At 36.4% G+C, this 17,349-nt stretch overlaps 1 protein-coding gene across 2 annotated transcripts in view; it reads left to right on the plus strand.

Annotated features, from left to right (window-relative positions):
* GPD2 (glycerol-3-phosphate dehydrogenase 2) overlaps positions 1–17,349 on the plus strand; it is a 134,643-nt gene that overhangs the window by 67,746 nt on the left and 49,548 nt on the right. Inside the window, exons 4-6 of one of the 2 annotated variants that reach the window (XM_003795957.2) lie at positions 1,652–1,776; positions 3,114–3,211; positions 4,504–4,667. In XM_003795957.2, coding sequence (XP_003796005.1) covers positions 1,652–1,776; positions 3,114–3,211; positions 4,504–4,667 — 387 coding nt within the window. Of the gene's footprint in view, positions 1–1,651; positions 1,777–3,113; positions 3,212–4,503; positions 4,668–17,349 lie in introns of those variants that run through there. The other variant, XM_023516820.1, reaches the window with a different exon arrangement.

Below are 17,349 nucleotides of genomic sequence, written 5' to 3' on the forward strand. Positions count from 1 at the left end.
GAAGAAGAACTCTGAGTTGAACTTAACTAAGAAAAGGTGATATAGCTCACCGACACAGTACGTTCTTAAGATTTGCAAATGTAATTTTGGCTCTATGCAATTCTGAGTTTATGTCCTGAATTTAACTTCTAACTTGGAGGAAGATGAGACCGCTATTAAAGTTTGCTGCACTTTGTTTTTATTTGGCTCCCACAGCCTGGTTCAGGCCTGATTCACTTCCACTTTGGCTCTCAATTTCTAAAAAAACATGTACTAATATTTTTCCAGTGCTAAGTTTACTAAGCATTTTGCTAGGATTTTAATAGTTGAGAATTTTACAGATCATTCTCTTATAGACCTAAGAGGGACCTGGGTCGATAATGCCTGTAATTTTTGTGTTATTTTGCACGCTAGTTAAGGAATTAACAGTTTTTGCCCTTAAATCAAAGTTCTTTACTTTTCTTTTCACGATTTCTAAATATTTTGTCCTTTTGAGTCAAGGGAATTGCCCTGATTTTATGATGACATTTGGGTACGATATTTAAACTGTTAAAAGTTATAAAAACGACCCTTTGGTATTAAATGTAATAAATGGCTCTGAATTGAATACATGCACAAGTTCTCCTATATGAACTTTGCAAGCCCAAACTGCTCTGGTTACATATTCTCATTGTAATTGGATTCTATGACATTCTCTCATCTTTTAAGAAGTGAGATGGTATGCCAGGCCATGAAAATTCCTCATGACTTGGTGTTGACACACACACGCACACACAACACACACATACACTTTGGGTCTTTTCAAGTTTTGGTCTTCATCTCTCAACTAGTGTGTGACACTTGCACAACTTGTCATCTCCAATCTGCAAGAGGTGTGGTGTCTCTCTTTATCCCCAAGAAAGCTATAGCAACCTTCAAATACAGGGGGCGGGAGTGAATTCTGGAATCGACCTGTCTTTGCTCAGCTTCTTCTTATCAAGAATATCTTGTTTACTCACGGGACTCTCATCATGTTCATTTGTCCTGGCTTATATTTCTTTGTAACTCCAAAATATTGTCGTGTTCAAATGGTTTAAATTAGACTGGAAACTCTTCAACCTCAGAGGTTATTCTCTTCTTTTTTCTTTGGTTTTTGTATCTTGGATATCTTTTTTCATTTTAGACCTACCATAGCACCACCCCACACACATTTGTCAACAGAAGGCAGCACATAAAGGAGTCTTGTCTAGATTTATTGGTGATGTGGCTGAGCAGGTCAGTGGTGAGGGGCTGGTACATGTCTGCACCTTTGGAGTGAGGGTTGAATGCGAGTCCCAGAGGCCAGGTAATAATGCTCAGTTAACTCTACATCGGTAGAGATGGGTACCAGGCTCTTCTTTGACCCTCTAACTACACTGGAGTATTTTACTGCCATGAAATTGGACTGTCTTATTCTCTAGTTGTGATTCATTCACAGTTTAATACGCTTCTAGTTCTGGTTGGTCTTTTTCCCCCAGGAAGAGCCTAAAATCTCTTCATTATAATATAGACAGTGTACTGCACGTTGAATACAAATTTATCCATGTTCAGAGTAATTTTTCTTGTGATTGTCTCTACCCTGGAGAAGTGCCTTTAATGAATTACATACAAATTGTGTAATTTAAGAAGTTAATTTGGTTTTCTGGTTACACAGGACTAAAAACAGCCCTTGTAGAAAGAGATGATTTCTCATCAGGGACCAGCAGCAGAAGCACTAAATTGATCCATGGTGGTGTGAGATATCTTCAGAAGGCCATCATGAAGTTGGATATTGAGCAGGTAATTGTGTATGCTGGCTGTTAAACAAAAATTGCGACTCTGCTTTTTTTCTACCCAATTAAATCAGATTTTTTTTTTATGGCTTTTAACATTTCTTCCTGTTGGAAATACCTATTTAGTGTGTTCTGCTGGAATGTCTTTCAGGAGAGGTGTGCCCGTTCTTTCCTGTAGTATTACGTTTATGGGTAATCAGGGGCTTTTTCTACACAGGCATGTCAAAGGAGCAGATTTACAAAAGCACTTTTGGAAGCGCCGTCTTTTAACAAGTGTGACTGGGTTTTTGCCAATGGCCACCAAATTACTACTTTGTGAGCAGTTTCAGGGGAGCTGTGCGGCGATGCAGGGGGAGTGCCAGATTGATCCCCTTTGACTGCAGCCGCAGCCACACGCTGATATTGTCACTGACATATTCTGAAGGAAAAGCTGATCTGAGTCATGCTTTTCTTATGTCACACTTTATTGTGTCCAGTCTGCCACCATTTGAAAACTGCCAAGGCAGTGCAGAAGATGACATTTCCCAGAGGGGTAAAAAAAAAAAAAAAATCAGCTGAACTCCCTATCTGCTTTTCGTACATGAAAAAACACAGCAGCCCCGACTTGACATTGTCAAGTTTTGAATCTGTCCCCTTTTTTTCTTGACAAGTCAGTTCGAATCTGTCCCCTTTTTTTATGTTTCTCTCGGGCATCATGATGGATACAAAAAAAAAAAAAAAAGAAGAAGAAGAAAAAGAAAAAAAGAAACAGCATAGAGTTTAGAATCGGCTAACTGGTGTTCTGCTTATTTATTGAACATCGATGAGCCTCAGTATTCTTATTTGGAAAACTGGTATCGTCCTATCAGGGCTGGCTCTTTACACAGGCATAATGGAGACTACAGAAGTTGAGACAAAAGGCTTTTTATAATCCATAAAATACCAGGCAACTGTTAAGTATCATCTTTGGATGGCTTTGGGAAGGCAAGAAGAAAACTTTTCGCATGAATTTAAGCAATCTGTTGTCTCTCACCCAGAGAAAATATTGTGGGAACTGAGAAAGGGAGACAATGGAGGCTGCAAGATAAATGGCTACAATAATCTTGTAACTCAAGTCAGGAAAATATCTTACACCTGGGAACTCTGACAGCATGTTTTTCTCCTATGCAAATACAGTTAAGGTTTCTAAAAAATCTTTGAGGTTGACAGCATGATGTATTATTAGAAATTTGATTAGGAGGGAGCGATCCTCACTCAGAGGTAGAAGGTTTCTGTGTATCAATCAGTTGGCAGGGTGTCTGTTTGCCATTTGAAAATATTATGATCTGTTACTGCCAAACTAATTTTCTCTGTTTTGCCTTTCAGTATAGGATGGTAAAAGAAGCCCTTCATGAGCGTGCCAACTTACTGGAAATTGCTCCCCATTTATCAGCTCCCTTGCCTATAATGCTTCCAATTTACAAGTAAGTTTTTTGATGTTACCTGTACGCTGTTTGCTTACCTGAGGTCAAGAGAATGACAGTTTTAATGAAAATAATCCCTTAATGTGGTTTTAATTAGTCCTAATCTTTAATCTTCTTTAAATATTTCCCATTGTTATATTTAAATACAAAGTGTGACTTTTCTTAAATTACTTTCTACCCACCCATCTCTAAGGAGCAGATTTTGAAGGCAAAGGAGGTTGTGCTCTGTATTTGTGATCAGCTGCTTCTTACTCCAGTTTCTGAGAGTATACAGATGAGCAACTACATGTGTACTGAGGAACCTGAGAGCCCTTAGCAGAGTGTAAAACATAAAACCAAGATGCATCCCGCTGCAGTCTAAACCCACCATGGACCAGCTTCACACCTAAGCTAGTTTGAGTCATTTTAAGTGTCTGAGTTAACCAAAACTGAAATTTGGTTAGGAGATGGTAGATTATAAATTATAAAACCCTATTTCCCTGATGTTATTAGAGCTCTCCAGGAAGTTGCCTTTGGTTGGGGTACAGGTGGTATGAAAAAAGTGGGCTCTATGACTCTTTTAGCCACATGAGTGTTGTGGGGACCTAGAAACAGATTTTATAATTTTGTTCATCTTTTGCTATAGACTGCTTAGGACTTCTTAAATCAATGATTCTCAGTCCTTGGCTGAGTCATCCAGGCCCCCACCCTAGTCTAGTTAAATCAGTCTGTGGACATGTGAAGCTGAGGCATCAATACCTCTGTATTCAGAGACAGACTTTCACTCGGTTGTCCAGGCTGGAGTGCCATGGCCTCAGCCTAGCTCACAGTAACCCCAAACTCCTGAGTTCCAGCAATCCTCCTGCCTCAGCCTCCCGAGTAGATGGGACTACAGGGCACATATCCTCACACTCAAGTAATTTTTCTCTTTTTTTGTAGAGAGGTGGTCCTGCTATGTTGCCAGGTTTATCATGAACTGCTAGCCTCAAGTGATTCTCCTGCCTTAGCCTCCCAAAGTACTGGGATTACAGATCTGAGTCATCATGCCTGACTCAATATTTATTTTTAATGTTCCCCAGAGAATTCAAAGGTGCAGCTAGGTTGACTGAGAATCACTGCCTTGGAGAAGATTCCTTTAAAATCTCATTTACTTACAGATATCAGCTAGGTTGGTTTCAGAAGTTATGCAAGTCTCTTTCTTTTACAGTCCACTTCTGGGTATGCCTTGTTTTTCATAAATGAGAAGTATTTTGTAATTCTATAAGGTTATACTCTGTTTCTAAAGAACCATTCCCCCTCTATTTATGCTATAGATGGTGGCAGTTACCTTACTACTGGGTAGGAATCAAGCTATATGATCTGGTTGCAGGAAGTAATTGCCTGAAAAGTAGTTATGTCCTCAGCAAATCAAGAGCCCTCGAACATTTCCCAATGCTCCAGAAGGACAAACTGGTAGGAGCAATTGTCTACTACGATGGTATGTTGATTTTCTTTTTCTTACAAGATACTTTACTCTCATTTATGATCCTTATAATATATTTTTGATGGGATGGTTTTGCATCCTTTCAGTGCTAATTTCACACAACACACAAATGCTGAGCATGCACACCCATATTCCCCATTCTCTCTAATGTTGGCTGAAAAACTCCCCATAATGTTTTGCCTTTCATATTGTTGTTTATCTATTCCTTCTCATCTTTGATTTTTACTTTGTGTCTCATAGTTTGTTTGGTCCATTTCTCACCATTGCAATCATGCCATTTAATTTGTTATGTGTTTGCTAGTGAATTACCTGCCTTATGAATATATTGTAATATTAAAGCAGCTGAGGATCTGTTAGATTTTTCTAGATGAAACCTCTATTTTCAAGGGGTTATAAACCTAGGGAAAAATGCCCCTTGGGGTGAAATTGACATGTTTGTATTTTCTTGAACGTATAATTTAGATGATGAAGGTATGTGAATGAACATTTTATCTCTTAAACCAAGCCCTCATTTTTTATTCCTTACTTTGTGGTTGCTAGATGTTTCCTAACAGAGACATTGCCTAGCTCCATTTGCCATGTGTTCAGTATTCACTCTTTTTTTTTTTTAAACATGCATACAATGTAATTTTATACAGTTTTATTGGAAGGAGCTAAAGACTTTATGTGATGAACCACTAAACAATATAAAATGAAACAAGCAAAGCCATTGTGAAATTTAGCAGTAGTTTTAAAGGGTATCTGGAATTAGAATATAGTGCAAAAGTGTCCATTTATAATGAAATATCTAGACACAAATAATTATATATGTCCATACAGTCCTAGAAATTTTGTGATGTCAAGGGTGGCTTAGGCCCTCAGTGAGCCCTCCACCCCATTATGTGATTCTTTTATATTTAGAATTACATATCTAAACTCTTATCAAGAAGATTTTTTTTTTTATTCCAGAGACTTTGATATTTATGCTTCACATTGTGGGCTGTCCTCAAGGCTATCCCTAACATTTTTTCCCTTTTTTTCAATGTTACACTTCTTAATTCATTCCGTGGTCTGTCAGGCTTTTATATATAAATGCGAAAAGTATATGTGCAGAGGGGGCAGAGGGGACCAAACTCAACAAAATGTCTTAGGAGAAACAGTATTAGAAAAATGTTAAGGGTCTTAGGTAAATATTAAAAGGCAGAAAAATCACAATTTGCAGTGCCTCCCAGCATCTGAACACTGCAGGGGGGCCACTTAACTACTTTTGTGGTGCCCTAGATTGAGCCTACATGTTAAAGGACAACCTTAACTGTGAATTTGCTTTCTCTGCATCAGACCCTTAATGTTAATCCATGGTAGTTTATTGGGTGATTACAGTAAAGAGGTTTTTGGTCCAGGAAGAGTAAGAAGGAATTCTGTAAATAGCATCCCGCCCATTCTGCCATGGGAATGTGTGTGGCCTTTGCCACTTAGCACAAATTCCTCCTGCACAAACCCTCTCAAATGCGTACTGATTTTCTATATTGTGTGATGTATTGGGCAGTAACTAATAACTTTATTAGCTTACACATATCTGGATCTCTTTAGTAGAAATTTTACTGGATGCCATATTTGAATTTGTAGCATCCTGTCTTATGTTGCTTTGGTCTTAATAGGAATTACAGGTTCTTACTGATTCTACATAGAGAAGCCAAAGGAAACCTGTGTTATATAAAGGAGAAGAAACAACCTTCTATTATAATCAACAGGAAAAATAATTTTTTCATCTAGAATTGATATTTATCATTTGTTATAGGTTGCAAAATGAAGAGTTTAGTGAAGCTTTTTGAAAAATCTAAAAATTATTGTTTAATATAACGTGAACAGGCTATTCAGAAATTGGTTGTAAAATATTTAGTCTTTAACTAAACAAGTAAAAATAATTATATTCTAGTCACTTGAAATAAATAATTTGTTTTTTGACCTGACATGATACAGGCCCAGTTGTGTCACACTTGAAATGAGGCAAAACAAGAATGTGAAACAGTGTAGTTCTGTGGTTCCATTATGAATTCATAGACAGGGCGACTGTTGTTTCACCCGTGTGATGTGACCAGCACATTAAATACCAACAAGGAAATAAGGTGGAGAGGAGTATAGGTAAAAGAATTAAATACAGTAAATGTATGTTCAAAAAGAGAAGGGATGTCTTGCCTTCCCCTCATGATATTGTAGTATCATCCTGCTACCTAAGTATTTCAGGGAGGAAAAGCATATTCCTTGTGAACTTTTACCGTTAGCACCTCAAGTCTAACATTGTAATTTATGGGGTAGACTGTTGTTGGCTTTTTTGTTGTTTGTCTTCCTTGTTAAGAGGGCTAGAGGGCCGTGGCATCAGCCTAGCTCACTGTAACCTCAAACTCCTGATTCAAGCAATCCTCCTGCCTCAGCCTCCTGAGTAATTGGGAGGCCTGGCTAAGTTTTCAATTTTTAGTAGAGACAGGGTGTCACTTTGCACAATCTGGTCTCCAACTCCCTGAGCTCAAGTGATCCTCCTGCCTTGATGTCCCAGATTGCTAAGATTGCAGGCATGACCCACCATGCCCTGCCAAGGTAAACCTTTCTGAATGGGAAAAAATGTACTGTTCTTCATAAATAACCATTTTGAAAACTGAATAACAGTCACCCAAAATGACTTCCAGATGCATTATTTAAGCTACTTGAAATAGATATATGTATAGATATAAAATAAAATATATATAGAGAGAGAGGTGAAATTCATTTAACAAAACTAACCTTTTGAAGCCAACTGAAATCACAATTTTTATAACTTTCACCTAAGGAGAGTCTTAATTCTAATGAAAAAGGCAGATAAGTAATCGTATGAACTTCTAATGCTACAAGAAGTTTTGTCAACCAAAACCCCTTATTGATAATACATCATACAGCTACTTCAGCAGCAGTGAAAAGTGGGCCGTAAAGTGTTCCTTCTGAAGTACAAAATGTACCACGGTCAAAAAATTTTTCATGATTATAAGAACAGTTCATCCTAAGTAAATTCTGATGACTGTTGCATGTAATTAAGTCAGAATCTATTCCCCAGAAAAGGTCTGTAGAGGTAATAAAAGAAATTCTACATTCTTTTTGATGGAGTGATTATGATTCTTTGCTATGTTTTATTGTTAACTGTTGAAAAACAAACTCATACATATGGAGGAATAACTATCATTCTTTTTAATGCAGATAGAGTAAATATCAAATTTGTCAGTAAAATGTATATGAAATGAAAGTTGGGATGGGGGTGACATACCAGATTTTTCCTCCAGTTCTCTTATGTTCTATTAGTGAAAACAGACAGTCGCTCACTGGTTTCCCGCCTGAGACACATCCTAGTGTTTTCTTCCTGGCCTCTTGCCATCTCCTAGAGGAGACTCACGCACTGGACCCTGGCCTGAAAATAGCGTTACCAGGTAGAGAGTGTGGGGCCAGGCCTGCTCTAGCAGGTCAGGAGGAAGTGTTTAAGGCATCATACGCTTGGATAACTGGGCAGGCTGCGAGGTTATAGGAACCGGCTGCTGGGAGGGGAGCCAGTTTGTCTCTGGAACTTAGTCTTCCTCTATCCACTTCAGTCTTCCGTTCCCAGAGTGGAACTTCCATGCCATTCTGGTTGGACTCCAGTCATCCAATCCAGTACACAGAAAATGGGATATAATTAAAAATCATTAAATATTTAACACCATTAAATACCCTCATTAAACCTCTATAAAATGAAACTAGAGAAGAAAATTATAGCTTTAACTTCTTCCTTTCTGAATGTCAGGACACTGACAGAGAGAGATGTCTGTTAGTCATACCCGGCGACACCCCTAAGCATTCCTCATGTACGCATAAAAATACCAACCTACAAGAAATTACTCTGGCTTTCCTAATGTAAATAGAAGTTGGTTATATCCATATTTCAAAGGGGAATTAAAGCCCAGGTTTTACTAGAATATTCATTTTTATTCCAACCTAAAACTCACAGCATACAAATAGATGAATTCAGCTCGTGAGAGAGCAAAGCCAATTTAATCTCTGGCTCCCCTGAGGTAAATGTAGTTCACGGTCCTGCCCCCACCCCAACCTCAGCTATAATCTCTGGCTCCTCGAGGTAAAAATGCACTGAAGTGAGGAAAATTCTGCAGCAGGATATAATGATCCAAAATGACAGGGACAATAATGACAATGAATTTCATGTCTCCCAGTCATGAGCTGGAGATGCTTGACTAGGCTGACTTATACAATTAAATTGTTACAGGTACAGCAGGAGATGCAGTTAGCCGTGTGCTTTGGGGAACGATGCCTCTGGCAAAAGGCATAGTGTGGAATCTAGACTCTTTTGTTAGGAATAAGCTATTACTCCGCAAGCACCTGCAATTGTACACTTTAATAAAAGAAAGCCTGGGTTAAAGACAAGTCTTTTAAGGTGTTGATTTTATCTACTTTGAAAGCTAAAAAATCAATTACCCAATACTGCAAAGGTGATTTTTTTTTTTTTTTTTGGTATCATGTTTTTGTTTTTCCATTGAATTCCTGGAACATAAGTGAAAATCTAAAGATGGTCTCTTTAATCCTCAGTTATCCTGTTTGTAAACAGAGTTAAAGTGATTGTGTGTTATCTACTTTAATTCGGAGAGACACATTAATTTCTTCTAAGTAATAAAAATAGGTTGACTAGATAACCAAACAATGGAGATTTATAAATCAAAAAGCAGAGCCATTGTGGAAGTTCGGGCTCCTTGCCTCTTAATGCAGTTCTTCCTGTAAGTTGGACTGGCAGTCCCTCCAGGGGAGGGTGTGAGCCTGGTGAGGTGCCTGGGCTGAGCCACTGGGCTATAGGAAGAATACATTCAAACTTGTACTTAGACCTGTTTTTAAAATCAAATCGCTTATAAACAGCCTTGTTCATATATGGTTCAAATGTCTATAAGAACAGTAGTAGATGCATGTAATTAATATAAGTACACAGATTGGGGATCTATGCTGACATTTCCTTTACTTCTTTCCATCATTTCATTTCTTTACTGATTGGCTAATTTAAATGTTTTGAAGATACATATATTCAGGGAGAGGAGAAATTCCTCCAGAAGAATAAACATTAGCAAATCCCCTCCGTCATTTCCCAAATCTAATTTCTGTGCACTTTGATCGAGGGCGCTAAGAACAAACTAACAAGCTAACTGAGGAAGAGGGGTACTATCTTGGAGACCTCCAAGGTAAAAAAATTTGTCATGGTGCATTCAAGACTTGTGTTTATTTTAAAAATTATCATCTTAAAAATAAAATAGAGTTTTAAAAAAACGTACAGTCCAATTTTCTAACAATTCCCAAGGGTTCTAACCCTTTTCAAATCTTTATTATTGTATAACCATAATTTAAAATGATGTAAATATTGATACATATAAAAGAATACATAATAACCTATATGTAAGTTGTAAAACTTAATTATAAAAACTGTGGAATCCACAGCTAGCCTTAAAACCTGGAATATTACCAATATATTGAAGCTATTTGTGACTATTCCTCATGCCTTCTTTTCCCTCTTCTCTAGAAATGACTGCTATTATGAATTTTATTTCTAGGGTCCCCTGTTTGCCTTTTTAAAAGTCTTATCACTTGCACATATATTTAAAAGTAATATTTAGTTTTGTTTTTAAACTTTGTGAAAGTATTTATATGGTATGTCATATACGTAGGTACAAACAGTTTGGAGAACAGCCGGGCACTCCCAGTAAAGTTGAGCATGCGTGTGCATAACTCGTGACCCAGTAATTTTATTACTGTGTGTATATCCCAGAGAAACTCTTGCATGTATTAATGGAAGCACTAAGTATACTTTCAAAAGGAGAATAATGCAAATATTCATTAAAGCAATGAATAAAAAACTTATGGTCTGTTCACATAATGGAATAAAACACAGCATTGAAAGTACGTGAATTGTTGCTAAACTGAACAACAAAGATGAATCTTGGCAAAATAATGTTGAAAATGGCATGGAAATTGTCTCACAATTGTAAGCATCCAATCATGCTAGAAAATGACTTTTCCAAAGTATTATAGAATAGTTAAAACAATCAGTGATATGAATGTTCATGACTTAGGTTGACAAACTTAGCTGGAGTTTGAGCCCTACGTTACACATCCATAAATCTGGGCTTATGACATCTAACTAATAGGCTGTTTTGAGACTTAAATGAATTAATACTAGTAACATGTCTTTATAAGTATAAAACATCATTCAAATATTAATTATTTTATTTGTGGGAATTTTATGGATACTCTGCACCCTATCAAATTTCTACTGTTCATGAAAATGTTCCAGAGTGAAGCATTAGTTTCACAACTAATATATATATTAGTCCCCTTATATATTTAAAATTTGAAGATTCTTCCAGAAAGATTTCCCAATCATTCTTAGGAAAAAAGGAAAAAGTATTGTTCATATGAACAAGCTTCCATTCAGTATAAACTTTGAAGCATAAGAATTAAAAACACATTTTCACAGAATTCTTCTAAAAGTATCTACCTTCTAGACATTGATTTAAAACATAATTTGTTTTAATATTTCTCCTTGTTCATATGCAGTTTTATACTTCTAAATGAAATGAATGGTTTTTAATGTTGATTTCCTACTCTCAGCTTTCCTGTTGTATTTCTCCACTTGTTTTCTGTGAGTTACATAAATGAAACTGACATTACTGCTCAGATAGCAGGCAGTTTTTTTTTTTTTGCCCCCAAATGCTGCCTTTTTGCTATTCAGTGTATCTGGATACCAACTAATGCTAAATGAAGTTTGACATGTACCCCTAAGAAACAAAACTTAAAAATTGTGGCTTCAAAGCAAACCTTGAATAACTAGGACACACTGTGTCCACCCAGGCTAACATCCAGCATATGCTTTCGCTTCCTGATGTTGAGACAGAGCAGATCGCCCCCAGGAAGCTTTGTGGTTGTTTATTGCTCACTTGACCAGCATGGATTAAATACCCAGGTTTTTCCTTTCTTATAATTAGGGTTTTTGTTTTATTAAAGCACACGAAAATAGAGTTGATCAGGTGTAGCACACTGAGGTACTAATCATCCATATTTGCACTCTGTATAAAAGCTTCAAAACATGCTAAAAAGTCACCAATAGTAGGATATATAGAGATAAGTTGAGCAGGTGGATCTGGTGGGTTCACAGTAAGCTTCTACTTCTTGCACTCTGTTGCACAATTGACCTTTTTAAAAAGAAGCAGGATCAAAGGCAAAAGCCTTTGTATCAAAAATCTCTGTCTACTCTTCCGCTCCATTTGCTCATTCATCCAAAAAGTATTTATGAAGCCTTTGCTATTTGCCAAGCATTGTGCCTGGTATTAGGGCCAAATGCGTTAAGGATTGAGTTCTGAGCTTGTGGATTTTGAGAGAGTTCACTGCTGTATGCCAAATATTTTGCCAAACACATGGTCTCTACTACCAACTAAATTTTGGATTTGTGTAGCAGAATATGGTTTTCTAAATCTTTTTCCCCATAAATCTTTGACCCAGTTTTATATGTATGCTGAAGAGAATATGGAATCAGCTAAATACCTGGATTGGTATTTTGGATACATGGGGATGTGAAAGAATTTTATTTTATTTTATGTTTATTTTATTTTCTGGTTAAAAAAGGAATTCTATAAAATTAAAATTATAGTATAATGGCTTCTTACTAAACCACAGGTTTTTGAGTCTCTCACATACTGAAAAAATAGCCAAATAATTCAACAAAGTATATACATTTTAATTATGGAAAGTCCAAATATATGCAAAAGTAATGAGAACAATAAAATGAACTTCCGGCTTCAGCACATGTGAACAGCATGGCCACACTTCGCCTGTGTGCTCATCTGCTCCTCATAAGCCTTCCCAGTAAGAAACATTTCACCTGTGAACATCCATGAGTATTTAGTCTACGTCTTTAAGGATTCTCTTTTAAATACAACCACACCTAAATCGTTTAACAATAATTTCTTAATTTCAAATATCTGGTCGTGTCCTTATGTCTTGTGTAGTCTTATAACTTTAATGGGCTCATGATTAAAAAATCAACCCACAAAATAGACAGAATCTTAGGACTCATGTAAGTTGATTCATTCTTTTTTAATTGACAAGTTTCTCATCCTTTTGTTTCCTTTGTTTTTTTATTTTATTTAACCATTCTCCTGTCTTTCCTGTACGTTGGTTGTTAAGACTTGTTCCATTAATCTCTTGCTGTAAAAGAAACAAACCCAGACTCAGTGCTTAAAACAATCGATTATTTCCTGCAGATGCATGGGCTCAGATGGGTGGTTCTCACTTGCCATCCCTCTTATGGTTGTTTGAGGTGGCAGCTGTGGCTGGAGTCTTCTCAGTGCTTTTGTACTTACATGTTTGGTGCCTGGGCTGAGAAGGATGGAGCAGGTGGGGCTTGGTCTGGTATCTGTCTTTCCCAATGGCTTCTCCAGATTACTAGTTTGGACTTTTGCTCAGGGTAGTCAGACTCCTTATGTACTGGTGGCTTACCCCAATGAGTGCACCAAGAGTCAAAGGCAGAAATGTCAAGCTTCTTGTGACCTAGGCTTGGAAGTCACACAGTCACTTTCCACATTCTGTTAATTAAAGAGAATCACAGAGGCAGCCAGATTTAAGGCATAGGACATTACCGAAGTAAGGAAAAAGACGGGACCTTAGTTTTTCTCTTGATGGGACATCTTTGGTAACTAGCTATATGGAGGCTAGACGAAGCAGTTTTCTCAAAAATGCTTTATAGGTTGTGATGTGCATTTCCATCCTAAATCTTTTTGCCTCTTTTTTTTTTTTTTAAGTTAGTCATTGTAATGATTGCCCAGATAATTACAGCATTTCATTAAATGTTAAGGGACTATAAAATGGTACTTTTTAAGTTCTGTTTTTCTTCCTTCATTGATTAATGGAATTACTTACAGTTCTCCTGTATTAACTATTTGCTTACCTTAAGATACATTGTATATAGGAACATCTGGATAAATGTCTGATTCTTCCCATTTATTTACTAGTTTTCAAAAACAATAAGTTTTTTAGCATCCTCCAAGTGTAATGTGACTTTTATCATTATTAGCATAAATTTCTGAATTTAGATGCATTTGATGGATTTGCGTCAATCCATTAGTTATTGATGTTCTTTCCCCAGGTCTGGCCAGGGGCACTTCCTTAAGTTGCCTCCTGAGCCCTTTTGATACGCTGTCAATGTCTGTGATAACGTCTGCGTTATTGGTGTGACAAGACACTCTTGAAATTTTCCTGCCCTATCCCTTGAAGCAGCATTTCTCCCAGTAAGCTTGGATTCCCTCATGTGGAAAATGATAATTAGAGACCATAGTCTATTTGCTTTGAATATTTGTTGCTTCTGGTTGGTCATTATTTTTAGACCTTTCAATAGAAAGTTAGGAAAGATTTTGTGTGAAGAATAAAAACATGATGAGTTCTTATTCATAGTTCCACTTCCAATTCAGGAGTGTATGATTTTTATTTAATCTCATCAAGTATACTTCCAAAGATAGCATTACCGAAAGGTTTCATTTTTTTCCCCCAGTTTTGTTGTTGTTCTCAGGATATACGCCAGTGAGGACATGCAGACAAATTACTGTCTTTCAGCTACTTGACATGGTTCCTATGAGTGTGGGTATGCCGCCCTCTTGATACAACAGATCAATTTCATTTTGCTTTAGATCACTACAGATTTATTTTTTAAACTGTGGTTTTTGTTTTATAATTATGTAAAATACAGGGTTTCAAAATCAAAAATAAGAACAAGGCCTATTCAGACAAGTCCAGCTTCTTTCTCTGTTTCCTCTACCCTATTCTCTCCTTCCCTTAAAAGGCAAAAATTTATTTTTTTAGAATTTTCCTATATCTTTTTATTGTATATACACACACACATATATTATTTGTATACTTGTAGATAATAGTAGTGTCTTATTTTTTTCACCTAATGTGAATATTGCTTTCGGTAAATATAAGAGACCACATAATTGTATAAAGGTGAATTTAAAAAGCATCCATGAACCAAGTTTCATAAAGTTAAATTTTATAGCTATGCTAACTGCGTAGATCAAAATATACTCACTGATACAGCCTGAGCCATCACTAAACCACATTTTCAAATACTTTTCTTTTTATTAGTGAAAATTAAATCTTATTTTCTTTCTTCAGACACCACAAAACAATGGCATATCTACTAGTCTTATCTGTACAGGGAGCTTAAAATTAGTCTGTGAGGCGCAAATGCTATTATTATCATTATGTAAAATATGCTCTGATGTGTTTAAATTTGCTAAAACCTAGTTCATATCATCTGCTTTCATTGAACGCCAATCTGCTTAGTCAGACTAAGTGTTCATGTTAATTATAGTCTCTTAAATGGATGAGTTTGTCTTGTACTAATACATGAAATTAGATATTTCTTGGTAAAATTTTGATATGCTTCATATTAATAGTGCATTTTAAAAAATTTGGCGAGGAAGCTAATTAATTACAGTTTAAAGTTAAGATTTAAAAATTTGACTTTTCTGTTTGTTTTTGAGACACTGGGAAAACACACACCCAAGACATGTAAGCTGTATTTTAAAATGCTGCATTTTAAAGCTTAAAGTAACTTATTCAGTGCATTTGTGTGAGAGTAATTCTCCAACAGAAATAAAATCTTTTGGGGCCCATTTGGAAACAGGGGAAAAGAAAATAATTGACATTGTAATATGGCAAAATAAAAGGCTATAACATTTGGTCTTTTGGAACTAATTTCCTTCCTGCTTACTGTACACCAATATGACGCCTCTCGTGGCATGGGCAGGGTCAATACGTGTACACTGCCCTACCTCCTCTTAACAGGGTTCCTAGCTTCCTTTCAGGGGACCAAGAGTCTTTTCTCAGATATATGTTTAGAAAAAGGAAGAAAGAGATAAAAAATAATAATCACATCTACTTTGGAGTTGTTTTGCAGACAACACATAGCAACTTTTGTCATGTAAAGGAAAGCCAGCCTGGTATTATGTATGCATCTTGCCTCACAAGAAATAGCAGTAATAAAAATATCCCTTCAATTAAAAAGCTGCACGCTTTTAGTTTCAACTACTGATTTTACAACCAAGCGTTGGAAATGTAATAGAAGAACTGTGAAAAAAAAAAAGGTCTTTGGTACATAGTTCTTCTAAAATATAACTAACACCTTGGTAGATTATATTCTCTGGAGCCAAATAGATTACTATTTCAGAATGTGAATTTTCAAACTAGTTTCATTATTACTATTAATACTTACTCATATCACACTTTGTTAGTAAAATACTCCGTAGATCATCTCATCCACCCACAGCATGCATGAACCACATAACACCCATTTTTTTAAAACTCAGCTTTGCATCTTTCAAAAACATACACACACAACTGACTTCCCACACCGCTTATATAACTGCTGCTCCTTTTATGTCTCCAACCGAATATGTGTTCTTGTAGTCACTGGGAAAGTATTACTAATGTATAATTTGCCATCTTTGCAGCAGAGTAAGCCTTTGAGAAGAAACATAAAAATATAATTAGAAGAAAGCAGCTACCAGGCTATGAATATAATCAAATAACTTGAACTTTATGTGAGTTTGGGATAGGTAATATGCCAAAGCATATCAGTAAACCGTAAACTTCGTATTTCCCGGGAGTTTTAATTTTCTTAATTTTTAATGTGGGGGATAAATAGTATGAGGAATAGACTTGGTGATTCATGTTTTCCTTTCCCATCAGAAAGTCAAAGGCTAACTGCAAGGTAACTGAGCAAGGCTCTCAGGCAGTTCCCTCTTGGTAACCCTGCGCGTACAACATTGTACCTCAATACCCTCATTCACTCTAGCGAATAAGGAGGTATAAATACATTAGCATTAAAAGACTACTCTGAATACAGGCAGGGTTCACTTGGATAAATTCACGACTCTGACACTCATAAGGGAATATAATAGACCCAATAGTAGCCTCTTCTAACAGTGTTTAAAAAATAAATTATAGTACAAGCTAGTTGTAAACGATCTGTCTATTGGATAAAGATTTGTATATACTTTTATCTTTTCTCTCCATCTTTTACTTGTTTCTTTTTTTATAATAATTTTGAGTAAATTTGGAATTGTCCCAATCCTTGATCCTTAAGTATAAGCAATGACAGAGAAACACATTTCTCTGCTCCATTATGTCTGTTTTTAAAGCAGCAAAAGCCCCTATTTAAGGCAGTTCAGCAGCAATAGCAACACAAACATAGTGAAATACACATACAATTTAGTGTAATGGTTAAAGTAATATAAACACCTAGATGCAATTAAACACCTCACTTACTATAGTTTAATTATTTTAATTTGCTACATTTGCTATTTAATGTAACCTCGGTCCGGCCTCTCCCCACCCAACTGCAAATGTGAATAGAATTAATTCACTCCATAAATTTTCATTTTGCCTTTTCTCCATTTTGCCATTTTTGTGATTACGTAGCTCAGTTCAACAAGCCTTTAATTGTACCTGGGTATGACTGAGGGCCTTCCGTGAGGCAGGTGGTTGTCTGTGATTGGACAGACAGTCTTTGGCTCCTTTTGTCCAATCCTGCTCCCCCAATGTCAGGTTTTAGGAAGTGCTTTCTCTCATGCATTTCTATAGATTTCAAACTATT

This window comes from Otolemur garnettii, unplaced genomic scaffold (assembly GCF_000181295.1).
Source record: "Otolemur garnettii isolate 467f Iridium unplaced genomic scaffold, OtoGar3 scaffold00098, whole genome shotgun sequence".
NCBI classification, from domain to species: Eukaryota; Metazoa; Chordata; class Mammalia; order Primates; family Galagidae; genus Otolemur; species Otolemur garnettii.